Here is a 19,862-nt window from a genome sequence, read left to right as displayed (position 1 = left end):
TTCACCTTTCCAACGATGGTGGTTTTAGGACCCCTAATTAGGAATCACAAGAATTTTCATTTCTCAACTTCTTTCTTCATCAAAAGGATTATTCGTGCGTCCTTTTAGAAAAGTTGCGCCGAGCCTTAAACAGACAGAATGAAGGAATAGGTAAACAAAACGAAATAAAGGAAAAAAAACATTGACGCCTCAAAATGGAAAATTTTCCCAGTATTCCGAAAGCAAATATAGATAGGCTTCATGAGTTGGCACTTGCTTTGTGGGTTGAGATTTAAGAATACACTCAAAGTCAACATGTCACCAACGCCTCGGATACGGACTGACCTTACGGCTACGTCCTTCAGCTATCGAAAACGCGTTATGATTGGTTGTGCGCAAGCTTCTCGAGCGAGAATTTCAACGATATATGTTAGATATTCTGGGCCGAGCTTTCCGCTGCCAAAACTTCTAAAGACCTTAGAAAGATCTTGGGTATGATAAACTTCTCCCGTCATTTCCTACCCAAAGCCACTCACCACCAGGCTTTAATTAGCGCCTAAGACCAAAAAATCGCAGTTGTGTAGTTTTCAGATGCCGTGGTCCAAGCGCTTGAAACAACCAGCTGGTAGAGCTACACTTTAGACATTTCCTCAGCAAGATACACTGTGCTGTATTCCTTGATGCCTCAGACATCGCAGTAGGCGTTGCTCATCATCAGATGGTGAACCAAAGCTGTCAATCGTTCGGTTCCTTCTCAAGGCAGTTGAATCCCACAAAACGGAATTACATCGCCAACGATCGTGAATGACCAGCCGGTCATAAGCCTCTAAATTTTGCCTTAAGACAGAAGTCCAACAAAATATCCTTTCTCCAACTTCGGCACATAGCCAATAGCAACCAGTTTATGTTGGACATTCAACGTGCGTCCCGTAAAGACAACTTAATTACTGATGGTTAGTCTCGAATCTTCCAGATCAAAATCCTCCGTACAGCCATCCGCTAGGAGTTTGCTGGCAACCCTACTGATTTGGTCCTCGACAAGAGAGACGAGCTTGGAGAGAGCGATTGTCCACATCCCTAGCAAACTTGAGGTCTGTACCCACGTTCTGGTGAGAACTGATACCACTCGGAAGCCACTGCAACCACCATACGAGGGTCCCTATAAGGTCTTTGAGCGTGGAAAGCACCAAGCCCAAGACAATCTCCTTGGATAGCACTGGTAGGAAGCGTGAGCGCCGCGTTCATTTTGGCGTTCGCCCCTACTGGTTCTCTCGCCGAAACCCTTCAATTTCAGATAGGGGTGGAGTGCCGCGGTGGAGCAATACTAAGCATCCGCTTTACAGCCCTACCTAGGACGAACAATGCACGTCCCTCAAACGCGCCGGCAACTTGTCCTCGACGGACGCGCCAATAGCCGTGCTTTCGATAGCGCACACAGGAGGAATATTCCGGCGACACTAAAGCGGTATATGACGGTGCAAGCTATCACGTGCTCCATCGAGGTCAAATCTGAGAGAAATTTAAGGTTGGAGCGGAGTCCAGCAGGGTTGCATCTTGTCACCGATATTACTTCTTCTTGTTATCAATCACATTTTTCATGCTATCCTATCCAGACGTGGAGGAATTCAATGGACTATGGGATCGTTCCTTAAAAATTTTGAATACACTGATGACATCTGTTTGCTATCTCACCGGGTCATGAGCCAAATGGCTCTGGATTTGGAATGAAAGGCAAATAGAGTTAATCAGATCAGATCAGATGGCAGAAGGGGCAACAGACAGGTTAATGTGAGTGCGGGCGACAATTCCAATCAGATTCAAATTTGTTTATCAAGCAATGGAAAAGAAATATATTTGAGGTACAAAAAATATATACGTAAATATTCACTTGAAAGCGCAAGCGTGACTAAGCATGTCTGTAACGCTAACCTACGGAAATATCCAGCAGAACCCATGGCATGACAGTAAAAAAGTGGTGAATGTCAATGTTCATTTGACATGGCATATACTTAAACCAGGCATTATCTGCCTCATATATAAAAAGTGAGATATCACACAGTGCAGCAATTATAGAGGTATCACGTTGCTGAGTACCATCTATAAGATATTCTCCGCTATCTTTCTAGGCCGGATAGCCCCATACGCTCAGAACATCATTGCCCCATACCAAAGAGGCTTCACCCCAAGCAAATCAGAAACAGGTTTTCTCTTTGCGGCAAGCGTTGGGAAACTATTGGAATATGGACACTAGTTGCACCATCTTTTCATCGACTTTAAGGCCTCCTATGATAGCATAGCCAGAGTAAAACTGTACACGGCCATGAGAGAATTCGGTATCCCGACGAAATTGGTAAGGCTGATTAGGTTGACCCTGGCCCATGGTGCGAGGCCAGATAAAAGCAGTAGGATCACTCTCAAGACCATTCGACATCAACAACGATCTACGACAAGGGGATGCCCTATCATGCGTCCTCTTTAACCTGGGTCTCGAGAAAGTCATCCGTGATGCTGAGGTAAATGCAAGAGGTACGATGCTGTTTAAGTCCATCCAACTACTGGCCTATGCTGACGATATCGAATCATGGAAAGAACGACCCGAGACGTACAAACTGCCTTCATCCAGATCGAGCAGGCGGCGCGAGATCTTGGACTGCACATCAATGAACGCAAGACAAAATATATGGTGGCAACGTGCGCACCAAAAACCAACCAATCAACAACATCAAACCGCACTGGTCAAACAGGAAGAATAAATATAGGAGAATACAACTTTGAGACCGTTGAAAATTTCTCCTATCTAGGGTCGAAAATCACAACCGATAACAGCTACGATGATGAAATCCGCGCACGGTTGTTGGAAGCGAACAGAGCCTATTTCAGCTTAGAAAAACTGTTTCGTTCGAAACGTATCACCATAGAGTCAAAGCTCTTACTGTACAAGACAATGATCTTGCCAGTCCTCGTGTATTCCTCGGAGACTTGGGTTCTTAGCAAGAAGAATTGCGAACTCTTGGCCACGTTCGAGAGAATAATTCTCCGAAAAATGTTTGGTCCCCTACATGAGGAAGGACGATTCCGTAGTCTACATAACGACCAAATCTATGAGCGATACCATAAGCGTCAAGTTGTGGATAAAATCCGACTCAATAGGTTACGGTGGGCGGGTGACTTAATCCTTATAGGTGAGGATGATCCAGTCCGGAAAGTCTATAAGGGCAATATCTATGGTAGAAAAAAAAGACGAGTCAAACCCTGTCTGAGATGGAGCGATGGCGTAGGTCAGGAAGCCAGACAGCGTTTAGGGATATCAAAATGGTGGACCTCGACGCAAAACCGGATTGTCTGGAGTTCCTTATTAAGGCAGGCCTAGACCGAATACCAATTGTTGCGCCGTTGATGATGAGTACCATCTATAAGATACGCCATACGATCAGAACGCCATCGGCCGATACGAAAGAGGCTTCACTCCTGACAAATTAGCAACTGATCAGATTTCCCCTCTGCGACAAGCAATGGAAAACCTGTTGCAATTTGACTATATACTAGTTGTACCATCTTTTCATAGACTGCAAGGCCGCTTATGATAGTGTGGGGCATGAGAATTGGCGAATGCGAATGCGAACGGATAGATATAACCCGCCACAGGAGTGGAGAGCCAGCGGTGAGAAGGTGCCGTTGGTTTGAGACAGAGGGGCCGCATGGAGACCAACCGGTCTCTTCTGCAGCAGCCTTCGTAGCCGTCACACCATAATTGAGTGCTTAGTAAAAAAGTACCGGTTTCCTTTTATCACACTTTTATTTTATAACAAAAAGAATAGTATAAGATAAGTAAAATTTATTGTGTAAAGATTATGAAATATACCAGCTAGTAATAAAAGAGTGCATTGTTGTTTCCCATCAGTGACAGGCATTCGTCGGTTCTGGGGACTCTTGGATAAAGTGTGCAGAATTAGAGAACCATTAGTAACCCTGAAGGATCGAGGACAAGTTTTGGCTTGTTCACTCTTCCTCACAACATTATTACGCGACTGAACCCTTCGATAAAATGTGGATTCAAAGCTTTTAGGAAAATCGTCGCCGTTCGTATGTGTCAACCCATCAAAGCAGGAAAGAAGAATGACGGGAGAGCATCGATGCAAATGCTACTTTAATTTGACTCTGGAAGGTGGCAAAACGTGTTGCTAGTACCAGATAAATTACTTTAAGTAAACTTTATTCGCACGGTGGCTGAATTGGATAGAAATCTATCATTACGTGCTTCAAAATACTAAAATAGCATTGCCAGGGTAAAACTGTACACGGCCATGGTAGAATTCGATATCCCGACGAAATTTATAAGACTGACTAAGCTGACCCTTTCCAATGTACGAGGACAGATAAAAGTAGCAGAATCAGTCTCAAGACCATTCGACATCAACAACGCTCTAAGACAAGGGGATGCGCTGTCATGCATCTTCTTTAACCTGACCCTGGAATAAGTGATCCGTTATACTGATATAAATTCGAAAGGCATTATCCTCCTCAAATCCACCCAACTACGGTTGTTGCGCCGTTCATGATAATCTATAGATAGTTTATGAAAGACGTATGTCTTCATATCTTCATTCCTTCCATACTTCTGTTGGAACCGAGAACGACCTAGATGTCCATCACACTTTGGGAGCTAAGCTGAAATCCATAATAGGCGCTTTATCCGGTTTAGGTACCGCAGCCACTACGAGGTCAAAACAAATAGCCCTATGTGAGACATTGCGTTATTTACCCCCCAAGGTAGTGGTTTTAGTAAAAATAGTTCATTTAGCCCGCTAAAGTTTCATTATTTAGCCAATTTTGACTTGAAACTAAGTCCCTGACTAAATCGTTGAAGATAAAATAGAGTTTGTTCCGAACCACAACGTTCATACAACCATCGATTCCACGTTTGACCTCTTTACACTTTCCAATAATGAACACAAACTCTACTCTTACAAACAATTTATTTAAAAAACTAACAAAGAATTATCACAAAACGAACGTCTATATCAATTTGAAATTACACAATAATTTACAAACAATATTCGCTTTTGTTATTATTTAATCGCCTGTGAAATTTCCTCTCCGACCGAGCCTTTTTTGCTCACTTTCTCCTCCAACGGACGATCCAAATATATATTTAACACTCCATCGCATCCAGGATACGAAGCATAGTTGCTGGTTCGAATTATTTTGTTTCCAATGAATGTCGTCACCGCTTCAACTTTCAAAGCAGTTTCCAGCACTTCTTCGTAGGTCATCCTGTCCAGTTTTTGACGGGGAATTTTAACTGAAGCTCTTTCGATTCCGTTCACCTGTTGGAGATTGAAAGAGCTTTGTAAAGATTGTGTACTATGCAACGTTGAATGGCAAAGGGAAGAAATTATAAATTGTATTGAAGCTCTCTTAAGGTACAATTATTAATGAGCTGTGTGGTAAGTGAATGATGAATAGTGTTAATCTGTCAAAACGATAGCGCTAAAATTAAAGTGAATGTACCGGGAAAACCCTCTTAATTTTGAAAGTTCTATTGAAATCCATACTGAATAGTAGCTCTAGATTTCCCATCAATAATTTAGTCTAAATTACATACATTGATGGCTGCGTTTCATGTTCGAATCAACATTTCATTACATTCTTTGACATGAAAATCTAATGAGCATATCCAATCACATTTACCTTTATAATTAAATCCAAATTATACTCCATATCAACATTTGGCCACATTTGTTCGAGTACATCGTCTGTCCACTTGATATCCTCGGAATCCTCATTAATCCGATTGGGGGTGGACACAAATTTAGCCCATAATTCTGACGCAAAATGAGGTGCCATGGGAGCCAGCATAACTAATTGTGAAGCCAATGCACGTTCGTATTCTTTGCCGTATTTAATTACATCTTTCGGTGTTCTCTATATTTCAAAGGAATAAAATCACGAAAAATGTCGAAATAAGTACGAGCGCACAAGAGATTAGAAAAGTAATGAATTTGGCTCAAGAGTATAAGTATTGAAGTATAAATGTTGCTTACTCGTAGGGAGTTTGTAAGTCCCTGCATTTTTGAAATGGCTACGCTCAACTGATGGGTGTATCTGTAGTGAAATGTGGCGCCTTTGATGTAGTAGTTTCTGGCGTCATACAGTTTGCAGTCTTCGGATTCAATATTCTCACCCTTGGGAATGTCGAGTTCAGGAGCATTTCTTACATTGTAGAAATCATTAATTGTAAGCCATAATCGTTTTTGCCAATTCAGTATTCCGGGGAAAGCTGAAATAAAATTAGGTTATAAGTTAAAGTCTTGAAATTAGACTGCGAGTTAAGATGTTATTAATGTCCACTAACGTTTTAGTCACGGAAAGGGAGTCGGGCTTAGAGATACTTTCGGAAAACTTAAAAATGGAACTGGCTCAACCCATGGAAAAATGACGACGATCTTGCAGACATACACCACTTTATTGGCAACACAAGAATATTTCCGGCAAAACGAACAGTTAAGTCCTTTAGGGTTTTACGTGAGCACCTGTCTGGAAGACTTAATGCCACGGTCTTCTTAGGACACGGATTGGTTTTGTGACCACAACCAAAGCCCCGCTGAGACAAGCAACATTTGTACCAGTCTATACCAAGTGCATGACTTAGCATTCATACTGGTGGATGCAAGACCTACCCAAATCTCTACCGAGCTAAGGAGTACGGCACCCGAGTTGAAACGCAACACCACGCCAGGCCCGAAGGTCTCTTCTCGCTTGAGCATAACCACAACCCCCATGAAAATCCTACTAGAAGGCCAACCGCAAACAACCGAGCTGTACTCACATACAATGGGAGTTCACCCGAAGTATGAGAGTCCAGGGGCTATCCCGGTTCCCATGGTACCAGTATACCCCTAGTAAGGTTTCGTGACCAAATTGCCACTTCAGATGAGTCCCCATGCAGAGGTCTGATCGAACTGATTAGGCCTTTGGAGCATTCGCCTACTGCATCACGGCTGGCAAGCCAAAGTGAATACAGCGTCTCCCGGTGCCACCACTATGGAGGTTCTCCTCGGCCACTTGGTTTTGGTTTGGCCAACAGAGTTGCCGCCCCGTCTTCCTCACCGCCACCTCTGAGCACCGACAAAACGGACAGTCAACCTAAGTTATCAACACTTAACGGATACATCATATCAAGCAAGGTTTTGTAGGAAATAAGAAAGCTAACATTATATTCAGAGCCGAACTGGCTTTTGACGTCATTGAACCCACTCTCCCACGCGAGGATTTATGTAACGGAATGTGATAAAATGAACTACTGTCGTCAATGGAAGTTTTTGTGACAGAACATAAAGCCAAAGAGTTCTTATGACTCCTTTAGATAAAGGACACCGCTAACGGAATTTTCAATGTGAGAAAGAGGCGGCCTTACTTTTTGGTCTTCAAACGAAAGTAGAAGAAAAATCAAATCATCATCATCAAATCAAATATTCTGCCGTCAATATATTTAGAAAAGGTTGCACATGGCGCAGAAAACTATTTAAATAGAAATGCGTGGATACAGTACCGTTGGCCTAATGCGGTCTGAAAACTTGACACTATGACCACCCTAGTTCCTTAATTTAACTTAACTTTCCCACCACATTGTAAATGATGTTTGCTACGGCAATTAAAGCCGATGTCTAAGACTAAGGAAGCTCCGCCATGCTATTAACATAGTATGGTGGTCCCAAACCCAACTAAAGGAGGAAGGTTTGAGGCAACGTAATTTGTACTATCTCAGGAAAACAAAAATAAAATGCTGAGGTTAGAGAAAGAGATAAATAGAATATAGTTGGAGTTATTCCAATATGTTAATCCTACCTTATCTCTCTTGGTGACAGGTCCCGCGACAGGCCAACCAAGAAAATGCATACAATGTCGTTAGAAACAATATATTCGGATTGAGTCACAAGCCTCGGAGAAATGGTAGGGTGACCTCAGTGACGCGGCAGAACGGGCCCCGTCCTGTCGAGGAATCGGCAAGGGTTCTTGTGGTATGAACGGCGTCAGGACGTAAGCAAGTTAGTCCGAACAAAATAAATACGTGTCTGCACGCTAAACGTTGGCATCCTAACTGGAAAGACCGAGGAACTCGCAAGAACCCGTCGACAAGGCGCATTGATATCTGCGCTCTGCAAGAAACTCGATGGTCTGGTGCCAAAAGCTGCGACATTGAACGCGAACGCGGTAAAAATGGCTATAAACTTGGCTTGGTAGTCCACACACTCAATATGGTATTGGCATTGCCATCTCACAGGGTTTCCGTGGTAACTTAAAACCCTTTTGCTCTCACGCTCGCAATTCTCGTAATCCAACTCAACCTCTCCCTTCTTCTATCAGCTTCGCTGACTCCACTGCCAACTCCCCACAACAATCCTGCAACCTCCTCTACACTTACTTCTCTTCAGTATTTTCTCCCTCGAGCCCACCACCCTCTACACCTCTCATAACTGCAGACTCCTCCGAATCTCTAGCCATTCCTCTCCTTATGCCTTCCTTAGTTGAGTTCCTCATTGATAATCTTGACCCCAATGTCGGACCTGGTCCCGATGGGCTTTCTAATCTCTTCCTCCTTAACTGTAGAAAACACATTTCCCTCCCCCTGAGTATAATCTACAACAAAAGTCTAGATGAATGCTACTTTCCCCGTCTCTGGAAAGAGGCCCTTATCATCCCTATCCTCAAGAGCGGAGACCCTTCCCTTGCTGTGAGCAACATGGTTTCGTGAAACATAGATCAACGGCCTCAAACCTTCTGGTCTTTACCAACTTTGTTGCTAAATGCTTGAATTCACGACAGGAGGTACATCCTATTTATACCGATTTCTCCAAAGCCTTTGATACCGTTGACCATAACATTTTCCTCTCTAAACTTTCATTACTAGACTTCCCTCCCTCAGTCATCTCCTGGCTTTCCTCTTATTTCTTATACCGTTCCTGCAAAGTTTCTTTTCATGGTTACTCATCTCGTTCCTTCTCTCCTTCTTCTGGTGTTCCCCAAGGCTCTATACTTGGCCCGCTATTCTTCCTGTTTTTTTAGCAATGACCTCGCCTTCATCCTCAACTGCCCGTATTTGCTTTACGCAGACGACCTTAAATTGTTTGCCTCTGTTTCGTCTCCGTTGGACTGTGCTCTCTTACAGTCCAACCTTGATAATTTAGTCCGTTGGTGTTCGGTCATCAAGCTAACATTGAATGTAAACAAATGCCACTGGATGTGCTATTCCCTTAAACCCTCCCCAACATCCTTTTCCTATTCTCTCAGTGGACAACTCCTTTCACTACTGACCTCCTTCAAAGACCAGGGTGTCATGTTCGAAGACAAACTTCGTTGCAATTCCCACTTCGTTGATACCATCAATAGAGCTTCCAAAAAGTCTGGTTTTATCCTACGTTCCTCCTCCGACTTTACCTCAATCCAGCCCTCCTTAACACTCTCCAATTCCCTTGTCAGAAACATCCTTGAATATTGCTATGTAGTCTGGTCCCCCTTCCGCATCCGTGACTGCCACGCTCTTGAAGTTGTACAACGCAAATTCGCCCGGACCCTTCCACGGATTGATTATCCAACACGACTCCGCACCCTCAATCGCCCCTTTCTACAGCAACGCCGTATCTTCCTTGATATGTGTACTCTTTTCAAACTCTGCAATTGTCTGATGGACTGCCACGCCAACTCAGATATTACTTTCCGTATAGCCTCGTCTCATAACACACGTAGTGCGGACATTTTTGATGTACCCTTCGCAGAGCTCGAGATTTACTTCCACTCTCCGATCCCGAGGCTTTGTCGGTCCCACAATGCCCTACAGCTTGGGTCCTTTGACTCTATTTCCCTCTCTAGCTTTAAGCGTAAAATAAGCCATTCACTTGCCCCTCCCTCTGAAGACAATATGTAATAGGGGACTTGTTTTCTGAGCATTGTCCTCATTAAATAAATAAATAAACATCGAGCCAAGCATTCTTGTCTGAAAAGCTTACTACCCTACCATAACATAAATACAGCACGGCTTGCAAATAGGACACTCTTGCACGAGTAAGAAAGAAAAATACTTACTCGTCGTGGACCAGTTCCTATGTGACATCGGAGCAACGTCAGCTAAGATAATTAATCGTGTTGTATCGCACCCGTACTGGGAAATCATCTCTGTGGGTTCAACTCCATTCATTTTCGATTTCGACATTTTCTCCCAAGCTATAACGACACGTTCACCAGTGGATTTCTCGATCGCCTTATTCCTTTTTGCATCAAGAATTTCCACCTGAAATCAATTTCAATGATTACTATATTGACCTTTGATGCCAAACCATTACCTCTGATTCTTTCAAATATTTTCCAGAACTTTGTACTCGAAACGATCGTCCCTTCACCATTCCTTGAACCAACAATCGGGTGAATGGTTCAGGATGTGGTACCCATCCTTTGCTATACAAAAAATGGTTTATAAACCGCGCATAATACAGATGCAATACAGCATGCTCTTTGCCTCCAATATACAAATCGACTGGCATACACTTTTTTGCGAGATTCTTGTTGAAAATTTCGTGAATATTATTTGGATCTAAAAATCTTGCGAAGTACCACGAGCTGTCCACAAAAGTGTCCATGGTATCGGTTTCTCTTTTAGCTTCTTCATTTCCACATTTCGGGCATCGCACAAACTTTTCTTCAAACTCATTCGCTGGATTTTTCTCAGGTAGCAAAACGGGCAGTTCTCTTTCCTCAACCGGCACCGGGCCGCAGCTGTCACAATTAATTATGGGAATGGGTGTGCCCCAGAACCGCTGACGTGATATCAACCAGTCTTGAAGTTTTGAACTGACTGGATACCCGCCAATATTTAACTTCTGGGCTCGTGATAAAACGTATTTTCGATTTTCGCGAATAGTGTTCATGTCTGGTGAATATTTTTCAGTGGGCATTGATAAGAAGTTCGCCAAGTCCATATCGCGTTGGCATAAATTTGGGGCTGCAAAATAAACATCACAAAAGTCCGGGAAAAAGACATCGTCATGGCATATTATCTTCATCGCTTTCCCAGTGAATGGATTTTCTAGTTGATAAATATTTGGAAATTTCGTTAAATAATGATCCGATTTGATCACGACAAATGCATTAGGGTCCAATAAGTACTCTGGATTGGTTGTCCAGATTCGTAAACTATGACTATCGTGCGCACTGTCATCTGAGAGAAGCTTTAAGTGGAAATCGTAGCCGTTGCATTCTCCAATCCAATGCTTTTGTAAGTTGATGATATCACGCCAATCTTGAAGGATAGGATCGTCCAAACCCTCGAGAAGGGATTTTGCAAATTTTGTAGTTTTTATGAACCATTGCTTCAGTAATTTTTTCTGCACTTTAGCCCCTGAACGCCAGGAGCATCCATTCGAATCAACTTGTTCGTCGGCAAGAACTGTTTTATCAACTGGATCCCAGTTGACGAGCGCCTGTCAATTCATATACGGAAATTAGCTGGAAAAACGTGCCGAAAGATAATTATTAAGGACTCACCTCCTTCTGATACACCAATCCATCCTTATACAGCATTAAGAACAATTGCTGCGTCCATCTATAATACTTTTCGTCACAAGTTGATAACTCATGGGCCCAATCGAATGAACATCCAAGCGATTGTAGTTGTGTTTTCATCTGTGCAATGTTTTGCTTAGTCCAAATGGCAGGTTCAATTTTTCTTTCGATTGCGGCATTCTCAGCAGGCAATCCGAATGCATCCCATCCAATTGGATGGAAAACATTTTTTCCATTCATTCGATGGAAACGAGCCATTGCATCACTTATAGTGTAAACGCGAACATGTCCCATATGTAAATTTCCGGATGGATAGGGAAACATGGACAGCACATAGAACTTATCACATGCTTTGAGTGGATCGAAATGTATCTTATTAATATGGTCTCGCCAATGACTTTCAATTTGAACTTTTGTGGAGCTGGTCAACTCGAAATCCTGAAAGTGAAATGGGGTTAATTTTTAATTAAAATAATTGATTATAATTGCAAAGTTTTATATTGTGGTTGCATCCGAACTCGGGGTAAAGACCAAAATACTAACGTGGATCAAACTCAAACTATTATTCAACTTACAGGCCTTTCAAGACTAATGCTTGGAATTTGATATCGAGGGTCGAAAAGAAATACATGTCATTTTCTGCTGTCCTTTGAATTAGGGCTTAAGGATACACTCAAGGTCTTCCCTGCTTGTCGTAAAAGGGATAGAAATTTGTGGATTAGGAATCTGCAAATTTTGAAGCATTATTGCTACCGAGACGTCAACAACGCCTCAGATAGAAACTAACCTCTCATACGAGCTTTGGCTATGGAAAACGGACTATGATTGGTTTCTGGCATGTGCACAACACAACATGACAATTTAAGCGAGTATCATCAAAATGCTCGCTTTCTCTAACTCGAGCGGAAATTCCAACGATATAAGCTGGACATTCTGGACCTGAGTGAAGTAAAATGGTGGGACTCTGGAGAGTACTTCTCTCCCTTTTGTAGGAATGTGCGTTTGTACTGTGGAAAGCCAGTAACAGACGCGAATCCAGTGTCGCGTTGTTTCTGACGGCTACCGCAAGGCGTACTCTTTTCACCTGCGATCTGGTTTCTAACAGACTTCTAACTGCAAGATTTCAGTCCAGGTTAAGGAGCATCACGATTGTACAATACTATGCACCAACGGAGAGTTTCGATATAGTAGAGAAGGATGCTTTTTACGAGCTATTACACACAGTTCAGGGGAGGCTTCCTAGAGATGACATTGTGATCGTAATGGGTGATCGGAACGCCAAGGTAAGTTCTAACAACATCTTGCTCGGACATGTGATGGGAAAGCACAGTCTGGGCGACCGTAACGATAATGGTGTTAGGTTTGTGGATTTCTGCAGCTTCTACCGCCTTGTAATTGGTGGTACATTGTTCCAGTACAGAGCCTGCCATAAAGTCAGCTGGGTTTCAACTGACCAACACCATACGACCATCAGATCGACAAGTTCGCGATCACCAATAAATTTAGAAGTTGGCTTCTCGATGTGCGTAAGAAGAGAGGCGCTGACATCCGCCTCGAAAGGGATCAGTGATGGTCGCTTACGTTCGTTTGCGTGTTGTGTCCGCCACTTCTCGCGGGGTTGGGGCTGCGATCCCTCGAGTTCAACATCGACCGCTAGTTTGATGCAGTTGTCGCCCAACATTGGAAGAGCTATCTTGCTGATCGGACGGCAGAGATACTAAGTAATCCGTCCCAGAATATCAATGAGCATTGGGTGGCCATCAAAAATGCTCCTTTCTCGGGTGCTACGCAGGTCGTCGGCAACGCCCCAAAGAGGCATCACGAGATCTGACTAACTACAGAAACATGGAAGCATATCGATGAAGTGGTTGAAGGTTCTATTGATCGATGCAGGTGACGCGCTCAAGCTCCGATACCGAGTGAAATTCAAGATAATTTAGCTTAGTGTGCGCCGTGACAAGAAAGATTTTGTTATTGCGCTGATTGGGGAGGCAGAAAATTCCGCAGAACGCAATGATTTCGGAAGTGTATTCCACATCACGAAAGAGCTTTCATGTGGTCGCAAATCTTTCGATGGTCCTGAGAAACACGTTAACGGTCAACTTCTCATCCACGATAACGACCGACTTAAGAGGTGGAAAGAACATTTCACCAGATTCTTAACTGTATCACATCCGGTGAACTTTCTCCTCTTGTGGATGAGATTGCTAGGCACCGTAACATGCAAATACGAACTGTTCCTCCAAGCAGAAAGGAAGTCATTTCGGCTATCAATGAATTAAAACGGAATAAAAAGCGCTGGGCTTAACGGTTCTCCGCAGAGTTATTTATCGCTGCATCTGCTGCTTCCACTCGTACGGAAATCTTGGGAATCCGAGATCTATGGAAGCTAAGGATTTTAGATCTCCAAGTGGTAAGACGGCACAGACTTCGAATCCACTAGCGATCATGAGCAATCTGGCGCATGGCTGAGGCGGGGATTACCAAATTCATAACCCCCTACGGAGAAATCTGTAAAAGCCATGCTTTCCGACTCAATGGAAAGCTTGCCTTTAGTATCTATGACGAAGCCCGCCAGAAAGAAAAATACCGCATCTCTCAGTTTGGGAGAAACTAGAAATCCGACTACGGGTGGCCCGTTCGCGGTACTAGAGCCACACAGGAACTTCAGCCACCAAGGAAGGGGGGGGGGGACTATGGGCTGAATCCTACCTATGAGAAGCTTCTCCTTCACCCTTACCAGGAAGATCGGAAGAAAGAGAAGCTGGCTGCTTTATTGTGCTTCGCACCAGGGCCAACATCCGCGCGTCCCTCGGGGATTAGGACCGATGCAATTGTGATCTCGCCTTTATACAAAGAATAATGGTGTAAATATGACTTATTTTTGTTTGAGGATTGAGAGAGTCCTAAGTCCACATCCGATTGAACTCGGACCGGAGCACTTGGGAAGACACTTTCTTCCACATTCGTAGTCCGTGGACTCTCTTCTGACTGTCGATGCTCACAGGGCAAAGATGAGGCAGCGTCTGAGCGTCTTTAACGGAATGTAGCGGGTCCAATTTCAATTTTTTTATGATTGTTTTTGGTAGTGAAAATATGTTTTTAATAATATAAAAGTCGAACGGGTTTGAAAATGAAAAGCCAGTGTGTGCAAGGTGTTTCAAAACTGCTGGACAAACAACATGCCAGTTGATTCCTTCCTTATTTCCTTGCAAAAATCGTCGCATTTACTCCTTTGGCACACAGAAAGCGTTCTGTCGCGATGATCAGAGATCATGCGATTGCCGCAGCGATCAGCAGTACCAAGTGGGCTGAAATTTTCGGAGCTTAACACACACATGATGCTGCTAGTACTAAATGCATATGTTTTTTAGTTAACCCTAACCTTCAAAGGACACGTGTACAAATTTGACAGCTGTCGGACTATTAGTTGAGTATTTTGAGTACAACAACTTTTATATATATAAGCCTCATTAACATTCACGCTCCTACAGAGGAGACTGCAAAGTCCGAGAAGGATACCTTCTATGAGGTAGCTAAAGGGACCCTAGAAACATAATATCAAAATTATACTTGGAGATGTTAACGATCAAGTAGCGACGAAGCCCGTATTCTGACGATACGTCGGCTCCCATAACTTACATAAAAACACAAATGATAGACTACGAATTATTTAGTTAGCAGTATCGCACGAAATGATTGTTCAAAATATTTGGTTTGCGCGGAAAACTGTTCACAAACATACATGGGCCTCTCCAGACGGGAGAACCCGCATCAGGCGCCGAAATTTTACCAAAAAGTCAGCAGAATGAATGAATGATACACCTCGATGCTTATCCTACCGAGACAAAAAGGGAAACCTGATTTTCGACCGAATGGGTATATTGGAGCGATGGATTGAGTACATTGATGTCCTGCTCAACAACCAAAATGTCGGCGAGTTGGAGGTCCCGCCACCTAAAGATGACGGACAAATTCTGCCACCACAAAGCATAGCCAAGAGCCGATGAAATTACAACCGAATTAATTAAATAGGGAAGCGACCACCTACACCAAGCGGTCCATCAACTGATGTTCGAGGTGTGGGACAGCGTACGAGGCAAAAAATGAAATCTGATTTCCGACCGTATGAGCCCACTAGAGCGATCGTTTGAGTATTTTTAAGAGCTGCTCCACAACTGAAAGCGACGGGCAAATGCTACCTACCTACCACTAACAATGGAAGGAACAGTCCGTACAATCCACCGGCTCAAGAATCATAAGTCGCATTATTTGGCCCATATATAAAAGGAAAAATCACGCAGCGCAGTATTACCTTTGCTGAGTACTATCAATAAGATCTCCGCTATCTTCCTAGGCTATCTTCCGGCCAGACGCGCAGAACATCATCGGCCGATACGAAAGAGGCTTCACTCCTGACAAATTAGCAACTGGTTAGATTTCCCCCCTGCGACAAGTGGTGGGAAAAACTGTTGGAATATAGCCATCAATAGGACTTCTGCGCAAAGCCGGGATATCTGGAGTTCCTTACTAAGGCCTAGAGCGAATACCGATTATTGCACCGTTGATGATGATGATGGGCTTTTGTTAGTTTGAAGAAAATGGATAAAATAGGATTTCGTGTGTTAATAAAGCATTGGTTTTGGCGAAAAAAAATACTGTTGAATCGAAGGCTTAACTTAATAAACATTATTCGGACTTTGCACCAGGAAAATCAACCGTTGAGAAATGGCTTGCTAAGTTTAAACGAGGCGAAATGAGCACCGAGAACGAAGCACGGAGTGAACCCGCAAAAGAGGCTGTTACCGATGAAAACATCGAAAAAATCCACAAAATAATTTTGGATGATCGTCCTAAAGATATCAAAGGAACGTGTTGGACATACCGTCCATGAATGTTTGCGTACGCAAAAGTTTTGCTCAAAGTAGGTATCGTACAATCGACGAAAAACAACAAGTCGACGATTCTGAGCAGTGTTTGCAGCTCTTCCTCCATAAAAAACTCGAATTTATACGTCGTTATGTGACAATGAAAGAGACGTCGTTCGATTATTTCACACCAGAATCGAAATTATCGTTATCTGAGTGGACTGCACATGATGAACCAAAATGGCTCCAAAGCGTGCAAAGACGCAACACTCGACTGGCAAGTCTAATTTTTAATATTTCCATTTTTCTAGAGAATTTTTGGTAGAATTGCATCACATCATTCACCTATTACAACCAAGCAATCAATAGAAATGAGAGAAAGATTAATATTAATAATTAATCACCAATTCTGTAAACTTGTATAAACAGATCGCTGCCCCTAGAGTGTGGCATGTACAATGCAATATTGCTTCACACAACCTATTGACAGATCGCTGTCGGCAGATCGCGTACTGTGGTGCACGGCTAGCTAGAGCATTTAAGTTGAGCTAACACTTGTGTGTGTGTGTTTGATGTGGGGGAGAGGCAAAGCCTCTGAGCACTCAGACCTTAGTGGTCCATTGTACTCGATTCGTCTAACGGAATATCCCGGATTCGTTTATGTACCCGCTGCAGTTGGAGCACATCAGCACCATACATCTAATGTCTGATGCGTCCGTAGGCGGGGCACTCACATAAAAAATGTTCCGTGGATTCTTCCTCATTACGGGATGAACAGTCTTCCTGCTTTTCGACAGGATAAACTTTATAGTATGTTTGTTTGGTTTTAACAGGAAAAGTTTGGTCTGTCATTAAGGCTTCGCCACCTGTCATTATGGGAACCTTGTTCCCAGTTTTTGATAGCAGCATCAGCCAATGCTACCGACACCCCAATTGCGGGTTCCGGTCCGGGCATGGGGAAAGTTGAAGCCTCTTTTGCTAAGGCATCCGGGATTTCATTTCCCTCTATACGACAATGCCCAGGTACCCAGAGTAAATGTGAGTTGATCAGCTTACTCCATAGAAGTGGCGATAGCACACCTCCTGGAAGGGAGCTTTCCGTCGCTTCCGTGGTTAGGTAGCGATCAACACCCACTTCAACACATAACAGCCTCTGCGTTAGCATAGACTAGATCCAATTTATTAGAGTCAACACCATGCTCTCTGGCGGCATCACAGAGCTTTTGGAAGGGCGCACATCAAAAGCCCCTTCAATGTCCAGGAGCACCCCCATCGCGTACTCACCCTTCAGGGTTGCATTTTCTATCTTTGAAACCAAAAAATGAAGAGCAGACTCGCAGGACTTTCCACATTGGTAAGCATGTTGGTTTTCATTTAGGGGGTGCGACCTTAACGCCTTCTCGCGAATGTGACACTCAACCAACCTCTCGAGACATTTCAGCGAAAATGATGTTAGGTTGATTTCCCTGAAGTTCTTTGGATTTGAATAGTCATCTTCCCCAGGCTTTGGTATAAAGACTACCTTCACCTTCTGCCAAGGGGAAGGCACGTAGCCCAGAGCAAGACATCCTCGAAAAATATTTCTTAGAAGTTGCTCAAGTACTCAATACCCTCCTTTAGCATCGCTGGGTAGATGCCATCCATGCCAGGTGCTTTGGAGTGTTCAAATGATAGTACAGCACCTCTCACAGTGTCCCAATTCCCTTGCAACACCTTCTTGTTGAAGGGTTTGCAGAAACCGCCAATTCACTTCTTCCCACTTCTGAGACCTGTTTTCCCGGGACGTGTACTTCCAAGAGCCTCTGTACCGACTGAACTCTGGAGTTCGTAAAAGTACCATCCGATTTTTTAAGAGAGTCCAACTCCGTCCGACTCATCCTTATTAAGGAGTCTGCACAACCTAGTCTCCCTTTCTCCTTCCAGTTCCTCACAGCCATAAAAAGACTCTCGGTTCGAATGTTTTACGGACTTCTTATATTCACACTATGAGTTCCAGAAGTTTAGAGCCAGTCTTCATCCTTATTGCTTTTGCAAGGACGATTTAGAAGTCGTCTGGTTGATTTCCTGAGCCTCTGCAGTTCTCGGTTCCACCATGGAACCGTTTTTCCACGTTGGCCTCGGGAAACAGTACAAGCCCCTTCAAAGCACTTTAAAATTGTGCGATGCAGAGATTTCAATTGATCCTCTATCGGCGAAGGAGTCCTTAGTCTCCTAGGGAGCTCAACTTTGTCGCCAAGAAGTTCATTGAACTTTGTCCAATCCGATTTCCTAGGATTCCGTCTTTGTATTACAGGCTGTTCGCCTGCAATAGTTAAACTAAATTCTAAGTAAGGGTAATCTGAGAGTGAGACTTCATCCAGCACTTGCCAGTTTCTAATCAACTCTAACAATTTTGAAGTGCAGACTGTTAGGTCAATTATTTCACTTCTTCTTGGCCTCACGAACGTAGGGGCGCACCCTACATTCGGGGTCATCAGACCAACAAATATGTTGAGCATTCGCATCACAACCTATTAAAAGTTCAAGGACACTTGATTCTCCATGCACTACAAGATTCCTTAGTTCTTCCGTCGACAGAGGGCACAAAGAATCATAGGCTAAGTAAGCAGAGGCAACTATGACGTTCCTCCTCTTACCACTAACCTGGTATTGTAAGATGACCGCAACAAGATCCTGGGAACAGAATTGTCTCAGTATGGGTGCCTTTAACAATTTTGACATCAGAGTGCAGGCCTTGGTCTCGAGGATCTTTCATCGAAGAAGTTCCTGGTCCCTTTGACGGATCCAATACCACAGATTCTGTTAAAACGAACCCATGGCTCTTGAACCAGAAATATATATGAAGGTTTGACATGCAGAAGGTTGATTTGACTAACTCTCATGTTTGTAGCCATAAGTACAGTCTAATATGAAAACCGCCGCTAACTGAAAAGTCTGCTGCGTTCAGTGTGGATCCTACCGGGGTTACCAGCCGAAATTTCCGCTTTCAATCCTGTCAACTGAATTGTTTATTTAGTGAAATAGATAAAAACTTAAAATTCGCGAAATAGGATCCCAAGCAGACAATTTCAATTAAACCACATCTTCAAGATCATTTACTCTAAAATTTAGACCATAATGATCCCCATGTGTTGATCTCCACCAAATTATCCAAGTCTTAACTTCCCAAACCGGCAGACATGTAAAAAATAGAGTTTAAGGTTATGCATCTAACCTCACCTTAAATCCTGTACAATTTTGTGTAAGACAACGCACAAACGAAAAAACTCGCGGTCTATCAAAAGCACTACAACTTTTCGATATCATAGATATCATCTTTAACAGTTAATTATTCTCGAAAACGTTAGAGAAAAAACATTGCAAATAGCCAGACGTCGTACGAAATGTCAATATCCGTGACAGCAACAATCAGCTGGACACCCAGCTGATTGATACTTCCCCACCGAACTGTACATATTC

At 43.3% G+C, this 19,862-nt stretch overlaps 1 protein-coding gene across 1 annotated transcript; it reads right to left on the bottom strand.

Moving 5' to 3' along the window:
* Positions 1-4,936: 4,936 nt before the first annotated feature.
* On the bottom strand, positions 4,937-19,821 carry LOC119648030 (probable leucine--tRNA ligase, mitochondrial). Its single transcript, XM_038049455.1, has 7 exons — positions 19,623-19,821; positions 11,518-11,973; positions 10,320-11,453; positions 10,063-10,267; positions 6,024-6,259; positions 5,671-5,904; positions 4,937-5,306 (listed from the first exon to the last, which is right to left on the bottom strand). The coding sequence occupies exons 1-7, from the start codon at positions 19,716-19,718 to the stop codon at positions 5,049-5,051; spliced, it is 2,619 nt and encodes an 872-aa protein (XP_037905383.1). The 5' UTR covers positions 19,719-19,821; the 3' UTR covers positions 4,937-5,048.
* Positions 19,822-19,862: the final 41 nt, after the last annotated feature.

Source organism: Hermetia illucens, chromosome 2 (assembly GCF_905115235.1).
Source record: "Hermetia illucens chromosome 2, iHerIll2.2.curated.20191125, whole genome shotgun sequence".
Lineage (NCBI taxonomy): Eukaryota > Metazoa > Arthropoda > Insecta > Diptera > Stratiomyidae > Hermetia > Hermetia illucens.
This window is presented reverse-complemented; position numbering and strand designations above follow the sequence as displayed.